Below are 18,463 nucleotides of genomic sequence, written 5' to 3'. Positions count from 1 at the left end.
TATCCTGCCATGGTATCTAAATTACAAATTTTACAAACATATACCTCCTAAAATTGATTTTATTTGAGAAAACAACTGTTTTTAGTTATGGTATAAATTCATAACATAAGCGCTATGTGTAGGTCCAGGTGTCAAAAGAATAGGCCTGCAGCAGCGCTAAGCTTGTTGTAAAAAGCGACTAAATAGTGCTCAAAAACCTAGCCGGGGGCTAGACGCTCTGCCCACAGAGCAACTGGGATTTGTGCCCCAGGTGGTGGAATGGGGTACCCCAGGCATGTTACATGCTGGGGTTGTCAGGCTATAATACGGAAAACCTGACCGCAAACCATAGTGGTGCACCGTGTTGGGAAAGATGCCACGTTCCTCGCACGTTAAAAAACCCTGCTGTGGTATTCGATAGGAGTAGGAACCTTTGCTCTCTGCCACAGGAGGCTAAATTGCCCGACCTTACCCATCCCTCCCTTTTTCAAGTGGCAATCAAAATTTGTCAACCCTACTGTCCTTGTGTCCCATCCCGTTTTTCATTTTTTCATCATTTCATGTGCATTTTATTATCCGTTTCATGTTCATCGTCTGAATATAGCTGAAATATTGCTGCTCGGACGTTAAACCCCAACAATCAATCAATCAATCATAACATAAGCAAATTTTGGCAAGCCAAATTTTATTCTACTTGTATTGTAACAATAATCACCCCTGTCACACAACCAGGATAGGCAAATTATAATGAACAAATTAATAATGGATATAAAGTATTGCAGCTCAATAGATTGAGCCTGAACATAGTGAACAATTTGGTTTCTTTTTTCAACAACTTCAGCAAAACTGCAGCTTTCACATACAAATCATGTAAATTATTACCATTTACAAAGGATAAATCATGTAAATGATTACCATTTACAAAGGATAAGGAGCAATATGTCCTTATAGAGAGAACTAACCAACAAATCCTTCTTGATTCGTAATATGTAAGTTGGAAACATTGACATCAGAGGAGGCATAATGCTGCATTGCGTGTTTTTGAGGGAATCCTCAAAATTGGTTCTAGAGAAAATACTGAAGCAGTAATTATTAGGTTCAATGGTATCTTGCATTTTTATCACACAAATCAAGATAAAAAATATCTGGAGCTGAACACTGCTGGTACAAATTACATAATATATGATCTAGTAAATCTACAGGTTGACTGAGATATTAACACCTATCAACTATTTCACAGCTAAAAATAAAAAAAAAACAAAACTGATATGACCAAATTGTTGTTGAAAATAACTTCTCAATATGGTATAGTGCGCATAGAAATTTTGTCAAAATAAATATGGATAGAAACTTTGTAAAGTTAGGAAGAATAAAATTAACTGTGACTGTTTTCCCTAAAATAATGACTTCTGGACATTCCTCCCACATATATTGTTGGGGTCCTTGACTTATGGGCATTACTACATCTTTGTAATCAGGTATTTACAGTTGGGGTCCTTGGCTAAAGGGCATTTCTCCACATCTCTGTAATCAGGTATTTAGTGCTGTGATCACAAGCTTATGAGAATTGAACCCACATCTCTACTATCTATAGTATTTAATATTTTCTGGCCATTTTTTTTTCATCTCAATAAATATACATGATCTAATGATTAATACCCTAATTTTGCCAGAAATGACTGGCAAACAACAGATGCAGCATTCTCCATGTCAAAAATGCAGTTTTAATTCCAGACAATATGTTTATCAACAATTATGCTGCCCTATCTCTTAGCAACTGAAGAATAATGCCATTAATTCCATGATCAAAATCAAATTCACCATTGCAATTGTTTCAATAATTTGTGCACAGAATAAAATTCTTCTATGAGACAATACATCACTCTAGGAAGCCATATCTTACATCTTGTCCTGTATTTTATGCCTATAGGGAGTATTCTATTTATTGTTCCTGATGAAATTGGGGAATGGTTTATTGAAATCAATTACAGTTAATAGTATCCTATAAAACAAGAACAGTAAAATCTGTCAACCTGACCAAACTAAAACCTTGTCTTAACAGACCATGAATTGAATATCACTTTATATCTAGTTCTTTTGATTATGAACCCTATAAAGAAAAACTTGTCTAAACCAAGCTATATGATTAGTATTGATGTAGTTCTGTTAGGACCGGATTCACTATCATGTAATAACTTAAAACATGGGAACTTGACACCTTCATATTACAGCAGGTCACAGCAGTCATTAATAAACACCAATAATAGGACAATTTGGTGTTCATAGCTTATTCCCCGAGGTCTTGTTTATTTCATAGATTCAGTCTGGCCAGAGATGCATAACCATCTATGCTCTTAAGAATTTTCAAAATGTAATCTAATTTAATAGAGTATGTAGGTAGGGAAATCATTTTATTTTTCAAAAACATATTATGTTGAGTTAATGTGGCAACAATCTAAACTTCAAAAGTGCTTGAGCCGAAACAACCATAAAATGTTTAGGGTAGACACAAAAAAAACTAGGGTAGGAAGGGTATCAGGAAACAGACAAATTTTTTTGGTCTTACAGAGCGCTGAGAATGAATCCTATTAACAGCTAATTCAGAAGTAAATGCTGCCAATTTCAACTTTGATAAAGAAATTGAAAGCATAACTCACTTAAATCCCTCCAAAAAGGATTCATTACCAAACCAAATGAGCATTCAATACAGATTAACGTTCCTTTAAAAGACTGGTATTCAGGACCAAGACATATGGATTCAAAATCTTACTGCTACATCATCATTAAAGCTTAATATTCCAGTCACAATAAAACAAGTGATAGTTACATAATCTTGAAATTATCAATCTTGGAAAAAGGGGAAGAGCATGTGATAAAAAGACAATTTCATTACCATTGGGATCAATAGAAAATATCAACCGATTTTCTGGAAACCATATATAACAAGATAGCTTCCCTTTCATACAAACTTAGAAAGGGAAACTTGGACCAATCCCAACAGTAATCGACTACTGATAAATTTTCTATTTTTCCTACATTTAACACCTCATTCAATTAAGTGTATATTGGCAATAGTGATTATAACAGAATTCTGATTCGACAAATATAGATTAAATTTTATATGGATACTGTTTAAATGTAGATTTGTAGAAAATAAATCTTAAGTATGGCGCCATTTAATTTAATTCATCATGCACTCTAAGAGGTATTTGGAAATTATCAATTATACAAAAAAAGTTCACCCAGTGAAATTTTGAATGTGTTTCAACAGTAGAGTAAATAGCATACATGTAGTGTTTTGGCTTCCACAACAGAAAATCATTTATCATGGCTACATGCCATTCCATGAATCTATAAATACTAATATTTTGATTGATTTTTGATAGCCTGTAAATACATTAATTTCCAATCACATTCAAAAGATATCTGCCAATTAACTAACTTAAGGGTAGCAATAACTGCAGTTTCAAAGTTGTGAGGTCCTTAGTATGTATAATTAATATGTTTTGCTGGTCCAAAAATTTCTTTCCACCAAAAAGTTTTTTTGCTTCAAATAATAAGTATCAAAAATTTGAACCCTATCTACTCAAACCTTAAAAGCACAATAAGTCTAAATACATCTTAGTAATAAAAAATACCACTTAAAAGTTGAAAACCCAGTGTAGAGGGTCATTGTCCCATGACATTAAACATTCAATATTGAACTGGCACTTATAATTGTATCGCAAACAGAATACTAAAATTGGGCTTTGCTTTCATTATTCAAACTGTGGAAAACAAGAATCTTTTAAATAAACACTGTATTGATCACATGGGACAATAAATTTCACAAACTATCTTTACAAGAGAGATATGAACAGAATGTTAGTTCTTTTGAGAATTGTACTATATACATTCAAAAGTAAAAAAGGGAATATAGATTTATAATCCCTGTGGATTAGAACTGCTTACCCTTCCTTTGAAAACCTTAGAAAATCTGTGATCAAAGTTGTATTATTACAACCACAGGCCATCTCTTTAAACATTAAATCTATCCAAATAGGACTATATTGTATATCGTTAAGTGAACTGGGTTAATTCGGAGTATGTAAACTACTATACATGTACCATAATACCTCTTTCTTATGTCAAATACTTGTAATATTTTCAACTTTGTTATACAGAAATGTTTTTATTCATTAAATGTTATGTACATGTACTATAGTTTTAATCTTTCACTTAATTTAGTAAAAAAATAGTTTACTTTCAAAATGCAAAAATAGAATTAACACAACATAACAGTTTTTATTATTACTACAGCTGCAATTGTTGAAATGACAAAGACAATGGAATAATGTAAATATTTAGCACAACCCATTATATGTAGAAAATTACACATGTTCCAGTAGCATACCAGAGTTTGTGTGTTAGAAAATTACACCTGTTCCAGTAGCATACCTGAGTTTGTGTGTTAGAGAATTACACCTGTTACAGGTACGAGAACACAATTAATTCCCCTTGGTTTTCGTTGTATACGAATATAGTTCCAACTTTGGTAGTAGGTACCTTCCACATTTTTTTCATATTTTTACTGGAAACTTATTTGCTGAAGTTTTGCCTCTAATTGGTAGAAAATAGGTTAAAATTACTTGGGATTTTTTTTCATTAATCAATTCTGACTAAAAGTTGTGATTTGGTTCAGTGGAAGAAGGTTAAAATTTAGGACTTTTAACTCAGTTCATTTGTCATGTTTACCCCATCTCCGAATTATATGTATTAATTTCAGAAAATGATGGTAAAATTTTCTACAATTGATATATAAAATCCTGTTTGTACATATCTTTAGGCCAGAGAAGTTTTATTCAGTTTGCACCGGTGGAATTTTTTTAATCTGCTCAAATGTGTATATTGAAATGCACTTGAAAATTAATTGCGGTCTCGTGCCTAATAAGGGGGTTGCCAGGGTATCAGAAATTGTATTTGCTAGTATTTGCTGGGAGTAATTTGGTGTTTATTTTCAAGAATTCAGTAAATCTACATGAAATAATAAGATTTTGGCCCTTTATTCTCTATTTTCTGAAATTAAAATAAAAAATATGGTTTCTATGGGATTTTCCATTGAAATTGCACTTTTGCTAAGGTGCTAGGTATGAAATATAAACCTGTGGGGAAAATATTGTACAGCTTTGAGTTTTTCTCCTCTAACTATACACTAGGAACATCAAATCAACAAAAAACATACTTTATGAACAAGGTTTAGGCAGAAATCTGACAATTTAGTGTAATTTTTATGAACCCAGTCAATGAAATATGGCAAAATCAGGGGTTTTCACAGCCTTGTCTTAGGATCTATAAAATCACAGATATGTGTTTTATTGGTCTGAATCTTTTGTATTTGCTAGTAAATAATATAAATAATGTGAAAAAAAACCTAATATATTCATTCCATTGATATTCATGCATCTAATGTAAGTCACTACATGTATATACCTTGTGATTCTCAAAAACACCTAATTTTAGACTTCCGCATACACTATAAGGTTTCAAAAATGAAATTTTTTGTAGAAAAACTGGAAAAATACAGCTGACTGTCTGCTTATGTACATGATAAGCTTAGAACCTTACATTATTTTACATTTGTTTCAGATCTTTCATCCTTCAAAACCCAAATAAAGGCTAACTTTTAATATCGGACACAATCACACTTGAACAAGCTCTGTAGAGGTCTGGTTTAAATTGATCTGGAGTGACAGTTTTAGTTTTGAAACCACTTCTTATTGTTTTCAATGTACATTTGATATGTGTAGACCACTTTATGTTTGAAGTTGATCAATTTAAGTCATTGTCAGCATCATAAAATGAGTTTTCATATGTGTACCCCTATACATGGTCTAAAAGTGCATTGACCATGGCCGCATGTATAAAAACCCAATTTTTGGCCTTAAAACAGCTGGAACTTGAGTAAACTGAACTTCATTGCATCAAATACACATAATATGATGCAACCAATGTAAAAAATCACAAAAATATTGCATTAAAAAAAAAATGCACATTTTAGAGGGGCCTTATTTCCTTCGACCATTGGACATGCGAGTCATGCAATGTACCACTGATACTAAATTTGCTATAACTTATATATTTTTCAACTAATCATGATGAAACTTTGTACTTGAAGTCAAAAAAGGTTTATCTTGACATGAGTGCAGTTTTTATTCAAATTGAGCACATTTGTTGATCTAATAGGTACGAGAACACAATTAATTCCCCTTGGTTTTCGTTGTATACGAATATAGTTCCAACTTTGGTAGTAGGTACCTTCCACATTTTTTTCATATTTTTACTGGAAACTTATTTGCTGAAGTTTTGCCTCTAATTGGTAGAAAATAGGTTAAAATTACTTGGGATTTTTTTTCATTAATCAATTCTGACTAAAAGTTGTGATTTGGTTCAGTGGAAGAAGGTTAAAATTTAGGACTTTTAACTCAGTTCATTTGTCATGTTTACCCCATCTCCGAATTATATGTATTAATTTCAGAAAATGATGGTAAAATTTTCTACAATTGATATATAAAATCCTGTTTGTACATATCTTTAGGCCAGAGAAGTTTTATTCAGTTTGCACCGGTGGAATTTTTTTAATCTGCTCAAATGTGTATATTGAAATGCACTTGAAAATTAATTGCGGTCTCGTGCCTACAGTAGTATACCAGAGTTTGTGTGTTAGAGAATTACACCTGTTCCAGTAGCATACCAGAGTTTGTGTGTTAGAGAATTACACCTGTTCCAGTAGCATACCAGAGTTTGTGTGTTAGAGAATTACACCTGTTCCAGTAGTACACCTGAGTTTGTGAATTACATCTGCTCCAGTAGTACACTGGAGTTTGTGTGTTACAGAATTACACCTGTTCCAGTAGTATACCAGAGTTTGTGTGTCAGTCCTGACTGACAAAATTTTAGTTGTAACTGTTCAGGACCGACAGTATTTGTGAATTTAGTTATAGACTGACAGGCTTTCTAAATTATCTGTTTTCACAAACTCTGGTATACAAGCTGGTATTACACAATATAAGAAACAATGACCAGTTTCTACCATAGTAATGTTCTACTTTACAAGGTTGTTAACAGGCTGATGAAGAAGGGTTTATCAAAGGGCGTGTCAACCATAACTAAATATCACCTTAGATTACCCTATCTTTATCAAGAAGTTATACACATATTGTCAACTACTGAATAGTGATAAAGCAGATTAGAGAGTACAATCTGGAAAATAGGATACCATATCCTCAACAGGCAGTAGCCTTACTCAACTGAATCATTTCTTATAAGGAGTCAAAGATAATATGACAACAACTGTCAACAACAAAGCTATTATCAGGGGCAGACCCAGGATTCGTGTTTAGGGGGGCATTAATTGAATTAAATACCATGCAAAGCAAGGCAAAAAATATTATGGGGTGAAACTAGTGGTAAAATTTTTTTTCTTACCAATATGGAGGGGGGGCATACACCCAGTACGCCAGTCCTTGGATCCGTACCTGATTATTGCAGTGAAGGCTCTAGAAATTTGTGTTGTTATATCACTCAGAATATGTTGCAGTATATTTAACAAAAAGCACTTAGATCATGGCATGTAGAAACAACAACAACTAACCAGTGCACTTTGTAAAAACAAGCTGACCTATAGTCAAGGACAATTTGTTAACATGAGAGCATGTCATTATTATCAAAGGAGCATGTCTCATTGATTAACAGTAAATAATATTTGCTCATTTAAGTCATTTTAAAGGTTAAATCTAATGTTCCATTACCACAGTTGGGTGATATACAATTGTCTAACAACAGATAATAAATCCACAAGGGTTAAAAGGTCAAAATTTAATTTTCTTGTGTCATAAAACTTATTGTTAAAGAGCATTTAAGTGTAAAATGTAAGCTGTTAACATATAAATGGTGTCTTTGCACTTGTTACTACCAAATTATTGTAAAATGTATCAGACTTGGTAATCCAAGGTTAAACACAAAAAAAAACTGAATACACAAACTGTTCTAAGAAAGGCACTAATAATATATGGTTCTAATTAGAAATATGCAAGATCATTTAAAAACAAAATTCAGACTTATGTAATGTCAATCTGACACTTGCATTTGAAATAGTTTGCACTAAGCAAACCTAAAACATGTTATGTCACAAAGGGATTGTTCTTAAACATGTATAAATTGTCCCCAAGGGCTGAATAGGTACCTGGTGATAAACAGGCTTTTTTTCACTTAGCAAAAAGACATTCACTGGCAACCTGAAATATCCTAAAAACTCTTGCATTGCATTATAACTACATGATGTATCTTTTTAAATAAAATTCAGCCAACAATGCCCTAAAATATGTTCTATACAGATTTAACCTGTATGTCATAATGTTCATTCATAATTCAGAAAAAATGTTGGTATTTTTTACACAAACTGCATCAAAGAACCATAAAATAATACTCCAAAGAAAATAAAACCACAGCTAGATTTAACACTCTAAAAGGCTGATTTATAACTGGGTTATATAACATATTTAGTATTTTAATGTTTTTTTTTGCTTGGTAAAAAGTTAAAATACCTTATTCATTATAAACAAAAAGCATTTATGAAGCTTTCCCAAAGGCCCATAAGAAATCTTATTTCAAATATTGTTCATGTAACTGAGAGATATCACTTATTTAGGCCACACATAAAAGAAGCATCCATAAGTCTAAAAAACACTGAGCTAGGTTTGAACCACTTGAAGTTCTTATAAAGGAGCCAAAAGTATCAGTTCATTTTTCGACGCACTCTGTATAGTTCTGCTTTTTACCATTTGACCTTAAAGACGCTTTTCCATGGAAACACAAGTCACCTGATCGGAATTCTGTTTTCTGATTGGTCAAATTGTGATAACTTAGGGGTGTTAAAAAAAAAACTGCATCAAAACTGAAATTACGTCTCGTGTTATTTTCCTGAATGAAATGTAGAAAATAATAAGTTAAAAGAACAAATTTTACTGTGTCGGCTATCTTTTTTTCAAGATAGTACTTGTTAACCCTTAGATGTGATAATGGAAAGAAAATTGCCCATATAGAGTTGCAAAAGCAGGGACGTAGCTGCCTACACGCAAATACGCAAATACGCAGTTGCGTACTTTTGGAAAAAGTAACAAAAATAAAAACACACATTTTAAAGATGAAATAAAGGTTTTATGCAATGACTCACTGGGGGCCTTGAGCGACCCCCCAAGACCCCTCACTGTAATTTTGCGTACAAATAAAACAGGCCTAGCTACGCCCCTGAAAAGGGACATTTTATATTTAAACCCAATGGGACATTAGGCCTGTATCTGATAACTAGTCAAGGAGATCCCTGATAATGTGGTCATTTTCTTAATTGTTACTGTCTGTGATTATGTTCAAGTCATTGAGTAATGTTGGTGTTCTTGCTATGATCTTGAAATAGAGGTGAACACAAAGGTCATTTCAGGTGTAATGTGCTGAAAGTACCACAGATCCTCAGATTTGTCTTATTATTTTAATACACTTAGTCTATATGGCATTCTAGGAAAAAGAAAGTTATCAGCAATGCTTATTTCATAAGAAGATGACTTGGGTGAAAACTATTAGTATTTCATCAGGGTACATTAAAATCATTAAGAGATGCACAGATGCAGTCAGAATGGTAGGGGGTCATGGGTCTTCGTGGGTCTACAGCACCCCTGCATTTCTATCCAGCAATTTAATGAGATATATATGCTTCATTTTTTCATCTGTTCAACAAATACTGATATATTTCAAACATAAGACTGCAGTATTTTGTGTTTGTAAAATAGAAAAAATCATCATTATAGACAATAATGTAAAAGAACAAAGCCAGGAAATTGATTCAGGAACAGAAACAATCTGATAACAATTACACAGAGAAACAACTCATAAATGACTGAACCCAAAAGTTAGATCATGGACGAAAGAGTATCCATTCTGCACATGTATATATCTAAAAATGTATATCTAAGTTTGTGTGAGGGTCTAAGCCATACAAGTAAGTTATGGAACAAAGAAACTGATAGACTGGTAAGGACTCTAATGTTTACTTATGATGAGTCATGGACCTCTATGATACTGCACATGCATAAAATGATATTGCAGATATTTCATTTGCAAACTAATCTTCTAGCTGAATAGAATCCATGTGTTAATATTATGCTTAGCCCTCCTCCCTACTCAAACTGAATAGCTGATCCACCCCTATTTTATATGTTTAACACATGAAGCTTAACAATTGCAAATTTTGTCAAATTAATATCATCTGTTACATGGCCTGATTATTATTCACAATGCAATCCATATGATTGTTACCATTTATTTCAAAATCATGACAATATGCACAACACATTTTCTGTTCATTATTTGTTTATACAATACATTACATGTACATGTTAATATTTTGTAAGTATTCCAACGAAACACTTAAAATTAGAAGAATGCATCACTAAAAGGGGAAGATTGCCAATCAAATTTCCAGGTGTTTTCATAAGATGTACAGCCAAGATGCAAAATAGAATTTACCAGTATTGCTACATGTACATACATACCCATAGAACCAACTCACATCTGTAGAGCAATAAGTATAAATTTCTTCATTAATCATGAATGAAAACAATTATAAACATAATGAGACAGAACATTTCTATTAAGTATACAGGTATGTTTACTATATGATTTTGGCACTAATCCCCAGAACTGTTCCACCCATGTTACAATGGCACTTAAAACACATTTTTTATACCACTGGTATGTAAGTAATAAGGGGCCATAACCTGCCAAACCTCATAAAGTGAATTTACAAAACACATGAGTACATGTACAGTACATGGATGTACATTATATGTACAATATATGTGAATAACAGCTTCAAAATGACAACAACAAAAAAAATATACAGATCCTGGACATGCAAAGCTCATTGTTTATTGTAGTCAACCCATACAGGGTTTACAAAGCTACAAAAAAAAGCCAAGACCACTATGGTTCTTTTCTCAAGAAAAGTTAGCAGAAAAATAAAATACTGTTAAGAGAATTTTGTCAAAATGGAGGACACAGAAAAGGGAAGAAGTAGCACAAGTCTATGACTTCAATTATAATTACATTCTAATTACAGAAATGTAGTTAACACCCAAGGAAGTGTACAGTGCATCAATGAATCACTGGAGAAGATAAATTTGTATTCTATCTCTTATCATTATATCTTAACAACGTCTTTAATACTCATAGTAGCAGATAAAGTTTATATACAAATCAAAGTCAACATAAACCACTCCAGACCAGTTTAATAACACTTCACCACTTATCATCTGATTGTCCAAAACATTGTATACCCCTGTCCATTTAATAACAGATTTATTACCTATAAGCTCTTTAGATTATTGGTCGTTTCTGTCCATAAATATTACTGCACTTGAAGACTAAGTATAAACAATAGATAGAAGCCATGTGAGGGCCATGCCTATACAGGTGTTTTATGGACTTCTGATTAGACCTGATTTAGCACTTGAACTTCTGATATTCTGATTGATGTGATTTATTTATGTGTACACTATTAATTCATCTGGACATAAATTGTCATTAATAAACAGACAAGGAGCTACTTATTACATGTTCTTTACATGTTACATATTTGGACTGACAGGTTAATTAGTTAATTAAGGTGTGAAGAACAAGCACCTGTACATGTGTAAGAAAATCATTCCAAACCTAAGTTCATCTCAACAGGCACAACAATGAGACCACTAGATATTGGGTTATAACAAATTGGACTTGAAAGGAAAAGAACTGACCTTTCAATGTAACAAAATGTCATAATGTTTATGCAGCATATGGCACATGTGTAATTTATTGATTGCGTCTAGCATGAAATACTTCCACCATCTTTTGAATATCTTTTTTTTTGTCATTACATCACCATTCAGAAACAGTTGTCCTTAACAGTAAAGACAGGAATGCTCCATCTGTAACACTAATGATGAACAGGAAGTATCTGGATGACCAAGGTAAAAGAAATTGACATGCAGTTGAACTCACAAAGATCAAGCTATTTGCTAAGTACAAAATATCAAAAGAAACCCAAGTTTTTGTTCACAAAATTTATAGGGCAGACTAACATACATACAAACAATGGTAAATATTAATGCACTGGGCAAATGTTACCAATACCTAAGGACTAAGACATAACAAGATGACCTGCACCTTTTACCCCCTTACCAATGCTGCACTGAAAACCCTAGAGAGCAAAAACTGTGGGTAGTTTGAAACTTTAAGTTAAATGGTCTGTGGTCCTATATTACAGTAGGTACGCCTCCTTTTAACTCAAACACAAATCTCATTAAAATGCCTTTAAGCTTCACTTTCATCTTCTAAGTCAGTGTCTTGCTTAATAATATGTCTTTTCAGCCATATATCATATCAGTTACATAATAACCTAATTTAGAAGTTACCATAAACATTCCTTAAATATGCAACATATAATGGTTACTCAAGGAAACACAAAAATTTGATAATTTTTTCCACCTAGAGATAATACCGCTGACATTTTTGTACTTTCTTTAAGCTTACATTTTTGCATAAAAGTAAAGTGAAACCTGTTATTTGGTGACCCAATTTACTGTTTAGGTTGATCTTCGAGAATTACCACTTACTAGTTGCAAAAATTAAAGATTTCTTTCCATTTGACCATTTTTTTGTGAACTAGACTTTATTTTAAATTATAACAGATTATATACAAGTATTAAGGAATAACTCATTTTTGAGGAACAAAAATGTACCTCATATAATTATCCATTTCTTTTCATTTCTGTTTGTTACACAGACAGAATTTCTACATGGAGTTTCATTGTCGAATTTTCAGCCAGTCCTGACGTACTACTATCAGTGTACATAATTTTGCTATACAGCAAGTATAAAAAATGATTTAACCAGCCCTTTTTACATTAACAAGTTTTGGTCAGCTTCATGGCTGGTATTTGAAACTCTGCCTTATATTACAAGTATGATATGACTGACATTAGACAGACAATGCATGGGAAACAATGATAAGCTACTTCATATCACAATTCACTCAGGCTGTCATTTTACCCAAGGTTAAGTTTCAACTGATTTGACTGTACCAAGATATATTGATTAAGGTTTGGATATAGCTTGGAATTTCAGGTAGCTGCTTAAGGCATATTAGATATTAACCCTCCCACTCATATCCTAAAAGCTCAGGGACACAATTCATTCCCATAAAACTTTAAACAGATAAGACAAAAAAATATCAGATATTAACCACATGTTTCAGCCCACATGCCTCATAAATGTATTGATGTTTTACATGTAAATATGAAAAGGAAACTATAGAACTTTTTATTTACTTCATTCAAATTTACATTGACTCAGTAAGATAAATTTTGGTCATTAAGCATTTAATCTGGGTACTTCATTCATGGATCACAAACCTTGAGGTGTTTATATGCTATTTGTTACAAGGTTAAGTTGTGATGCTACTGTCACACATACAACAACTTTAATCCCACTATCAAGTCATTTTTTTGTTAAATCGATTAATAAAAATAGCCTGTGCAGGACAAAGATGTACACTAAAACATTCAATTCACACATGTACATGTATACAGTGCTACAAACCAAGCTTTACACAGTAATTTGATTGGACCTCTTCATTCAGTGGGACTACTTAATGAAAGGGATGATTTAATTTTGCCTTTCAATCCTTATAAAATAATTGATCTTTTATGGCTGAATATGTGATAAGACAATAAAATACAATATAAGTATGAAAGCACTGAAAGGTCAACTATTAAGAATTGTCTTGAGGCATTGTTCCAGTAAAAAAGTGTAATTTTTCTTCAGATAAAGTATTTCTATGTGCCACCCTTACATTAACCCAAGGGTATGAATAAGAAATGGACTAGCTGATTTCTAAGTCATCAAGAGCTGATTATAAATGACCATTGACAACCAAGATGAACTCCTCCTTTCCTTCTCCATATATTATGATAAAACACCATGAGGTGTCAGCTACAGTGACATTATCCCCTACTTTACAAACAACTAATGATGTTCATTCCTTTTTATGTGACTGGTTAAAGCTACTTCTAACATCAAATATATAGTTCACTTTATTTGACACTAGGAAAATAACTGCTGAGAAACTACACACAAACTTATTCACAAACACAAAATAACCCCATTCAAGTCAATGGCAGTTCTTGAACTTTCAAATTTAATATTTCATATGTCATAAGTTTAAGCTCTTACAATTTTGTCAATAAATATAACTCTTAACCAAATATAGTATTTATACTACAAAGATTCATCTAAGAAAAGTGGGTTGACTTTAACACATTCCCAAGGTGTGTAGAGTGACTCAGTTCATATAAAAATAGATGAAAATTCAGATTTCGTTAATTAATTTTTTGACAATTTGTTAATGAACTGACATGAAATTTCAATCACATCCGTTTGATCTATGGCATGTAGACACTAAGACAACTAGACTTGAAGGTTGACAAATTATGTCATGTACTCAATCTATTCCCATGTGTCTCTTTATTACATCTGATTACACATTACACTAATTCTATCTACTAAGGGTCCATTTAACTTCTTAAACAAGATCTACACTTTCAATGTTTTATCAGTATTTAATGCTGACTGTGTTTGTCCTTGTAATTTCTAAATCTTGCCCTAATCTTTAAATAAATCTTTATAGCCTATGGATCGTTGGATTCACACAATGTCATCCATAACTTTCAAAGTTAAAATTTTTTAATGTATGGAAAACAGTAGGAGACATCATAATCAGTGGTCTTAATTCTTATTTCATTCACAATGAAACCTCTTCAATACTGATAAGTAGAAATAGATAGAATCTTGACAAGAATCTTGAACACTTTTAACATATGTCAACTAAGTTGTAATTCATGCCCTGAAGACAGACACTGTATCTCCCTCAGCAAAATACACTGTTCAACTGTGAACAAACAATTCATTGATTTTCTAATTTATACTGGAGACAAAGTTATGTCATCAGTGTATCTTATATGCTATGTATACTACAGTTTCTACATTTAAAATCAATTTTCATTTCCTACATTCTAATGTGGGTCAAGTGTCCTACATTTATTACCATTTTCCCATATAATATGTTATTTTGGGTGTTGTTAACAATTTAAGATTTATGTAAAAGTGACCTTCCCTTAAAAGGAAGTTTTAATATGACCTCAACATACACTAACAATATGGTGAATATTCATCTATAATACATATTTCCTCCTGTAACCTATTGTAAAATTGATCTTTTCTATTAAAAATATTGAAATACATAAATACTACTTAAACATGTCTTACAATGGCCAGAAAATGTGCACAGAAGCAAATTAGAAACTGAACTGTACAAATATTTTGTTGAAAAATTTATACCTTCTCTGCAATTTCACAAAACTAAATGGAGCAAAAGTAAATTTATATAAATAAATGTACTGAAATGAATTGAGGTCTGTTCTTTAGTAAATATGTGTTTTATAAAAGAATCAACTAACTCAGCTTGACATAAGAAGAGTTTATTTATCCTGGTTTATTTATCCTGAAACAGAATTTTTACTCAAGTCGTCAAGACAATAAATCATCAGAACTAATATGTTCAAAGTTTTAGGTTTATATCCCATATGGCCTAAAACATTTTTTTCAAACTTTTTAGAACTTTCATAATCTGCAATGAATCAAATATCTTTTTTATTAATTTTTATCTGTTCAGCATTCAGATAGATACATACATCTTGACTTTACACTGCATATACTAAATGTACTATCACTTTTATATAAAGCCTGTTGGTTTTAACATTCATTAGATTATAAACTTGATTCAATGATAAGGAATATGTTGAGATACTTTTGCAAACTTAATTCTGTATAAACCTACTGAGGATGATTGACAACTACCCATGCAGAAATATGTGAAGTCATTCCACCTACCCAACCATTTATTCTCATTCACTAATGTGGAAAATCCATATTCAAATGTAAATATATAATTTACTGATGATGGTGGCCACTTTAATGGAATGTTTGAGATTTTTTTATCTCCCATTTTTTAATTTGTTTTCTTACCTTCAGTAAATGTTTGTTCACCCATTTTGTGAAAGTCTTTTTCTGCACAGCATCTCTAACATCTGTAAAATACACAAATCAAACTGAACACTTGTTAATGGTCAATTAGCTTGAAATTTAAGATTCATTAATACATTCATGTATTTCTAAACAGGTAGCATGCATTTATTTTGTGGTGAGACCATTTTGAGGCGAGACCAATTTTTATATCACTTTTTTTTAATTTCTATGTGAGCAATTGCCAAGCCTCTCAAATATAATCCAATGTTATTACAGAAAGCATAAAACAGCTGTTTAGCATAATTGAAAATTTTCATGTTTAACCTGGGTAAAAAAAAAAACTAGAAGTGCTTTTTAAGAAACATTTATATTTCATGCAAACTCCTGTCAAAGTTCTGGCAGCAGTAAATGACAGTCATATTCCAGGTTCCTTAACATGTGAAAGTACAATGTATTAAAATGATGACTAATATTCTGAAAGGGCTCCTTTATCAAGTGTTTATATTTAAATTTACAATGTTTGCACCAGAGAAAAAGTTAACAAATATTACCTGTTTCTTTTCTCCTGTTCTGCTCATATTGCAGCATAGCTCGTGGGGAGGGAGGTACCTCCGCAGGGTCGAAAGTTGGAGAATACTGCTCCATAACTTTTCAGTTATCATTAATTAAACATGAATTTGCCATGATAAATCCTTTATCACTTGCAAGTGTGACCTCCCTTTTTACATAAACTTAATCCTGACTTAATCCATCTAAAGGTTACATGTTTTTTATTTGATTTAACACAGCACTTTTATATACTTTTTTACGTCCACAATTTTTACTGATTTTACTAATCCTAATAGTTTTGACCAGGTGTCAAAGAAAGTGAAAGGTGTACTATGAGATTCACCCTACATGTGTTTCACAGGTATATCAAAGGTGTAAGACTCCCATGTAATCATTCAGGTGTAACTACCTCAAGCAGATGATGTAGGTATAAATTTGTATTTGGCAGTTAAGTAGTAGTTTCAAAGCGGCCCTGATAAAGGACATATGACATTTTACAGGTAAATAATCAATCGAAGTGCTTTGATTGACAGTTAGGATAAGAGGTTTAAATATACTCTTAATCAATACACATGTAAAGGATCACCATTCAAAATATTACCACGTGGGTTACCCTGGATGATGTCATCGGAAAACAATTGACAACAACAGAAATAAAACCAGACACTCACTCAAATTTGCATTTTAATCAAATTTTTGAAGTGATCCATCATAACAATGTATGTTTCAATGAACATATCATGAATGATATTACCTGCTATTTTCAATACAGCCCTGTCTGCTGGGTCTAGCTGTAACAAACTTAAGGGGGACTGGTCATTAATTCCATACTCTCTGAAGAAATAATCTGGTGAGTCCGAGTGTGCCATTGTAACTGGCCAAGTAACACTTCATTCCGTTTCCTAGAAAAACAAGCACATGAAAATATTGGCCTGTGACGAATGCATTTATGAGTAATGCAGGTGCGCGAAGCCGGTGAAGGTTTGTTTTGAGAGACTGTGTATTGTCGGGAAACGTTCTCTCCGTGTCAAGATCGATGTCATTGTAAATTTATGTTCCTTACCTATCTTTCTGTGTGTAAATCTCTCAATTATCTTGTCCTGAACCCTTTTTATTTACCATTTCCTTGCTGAGTGGTCTCAAATATGGCTTACATGCAAAGTAATGAGCTGCAGTGATGTCATCTAGAGGTCGGAGTGCAATATCGATCGGAAACGTGATAAATTCCGTATTACAAACAGACTCTTTTTTTTTCGTGTATTTGTGTAGACAAGAAAATTATGTATGTAATTTATAAAAATACTTTTTGTTTGTTTTTTTTTCTCCAACAAGAGATTAAGTGCTATTTTAATTTAACTCCTCGCTTCTCCGTATTATGCTCGATGGGAGCAGCTATAGAGAGGTAATAAATACAATGCAATGTTTCGAACGGTTTTTTTTTTAAGCATATACTTCAAATTTCACACTTCATTCATATTTAGTGGTATTCTATGCAACTCAATACAAATATAACAGTTTTCTAACTTTAAACAATTTTTAAAAATATTTTTGATCTTCAATATCACATAGATCTGAAATTTAGTAAAATTACGCCAATTTAAAACTAATTTCGCTTCCATGACAAGACCTTGCAGCAGGCCTGGAATCACAATTGGGGTAACCCAGCGTGTCCTACCCTAATTTTTTTTTCATGAAATTCAACAAAAAAATGTTCTCGCCTCTCTTCGCCTTGGTTATAATTATATTTTACCCCCCCCCTTCTGAAATTAACTGTTTAAAGGTC

At 32.3% G+C, this 18,463-nt stretch overlaps 1 protein-coding gene across 24 annotated transcripts in view; it reads right to left on the bottom strand.

Annotated features, from left to right (window-relative positions):
* The window catches only part of LOC148629357 (microtubule-actin cross-linking factor 1, isoforms 1/2/3/4/5-like), a 123,929-nt gene that overhangs the window by 102,528 nt on the left and 2,938 nt on the right, over positions 1-18,463 (bottom strand). For 16 of the 24 annotated variants that reach the window (XM_088548839.1, XM_088548784.1, XM_088548870.1 and 13 more), the window contains exons 1-3: positions 17,744-17,885; positions 17,435-17,582; positions 16,132-16,193 (exon numbers count right to left, since the gene is read on the bottom strand). In XM_088548839.1, coding sequence (XP_088404965.1) covers positions 16,132-16,193; positions 17,435-17,549 — 177 coding nt within the window. In that variant the 5' untranslated portion in view covers positions 17,550-17,582; positions 17,744-17,885. Of the gene's footprint in view, positions 1-16,131; positions 16,194-16,682; positions 17,022-17,434; positions 17,583-17,743; positions 17,886-18,463 lie in introns of those variants that run through there. The other 8 variants (XM_088548963.1, XM_088548972.1, XM_088548989.1 and 5 more) reach the window with 3 other exon arrangements.

Source organism: Perna viridis, chromosome 1 (genome assembly GCF_037379345.1).
Source record: "Perna viridis isolate PV_CMFRI_1.1 ecotype Kerala chromosome 1, ASM3737934v1, whole genome shotgun sequence".
Taxonomy (NCBI): Eukaryota; Metazoa; Mollusca; class Bivalvia; order Mytilida; family Mytilidae; genus Perna; species Perna viridis.
The sequence above is the reverse complement of the archived record's forward strand: the minus strand, read 5'-3'. Positions and strand labels throughout refer to the sequence as shown.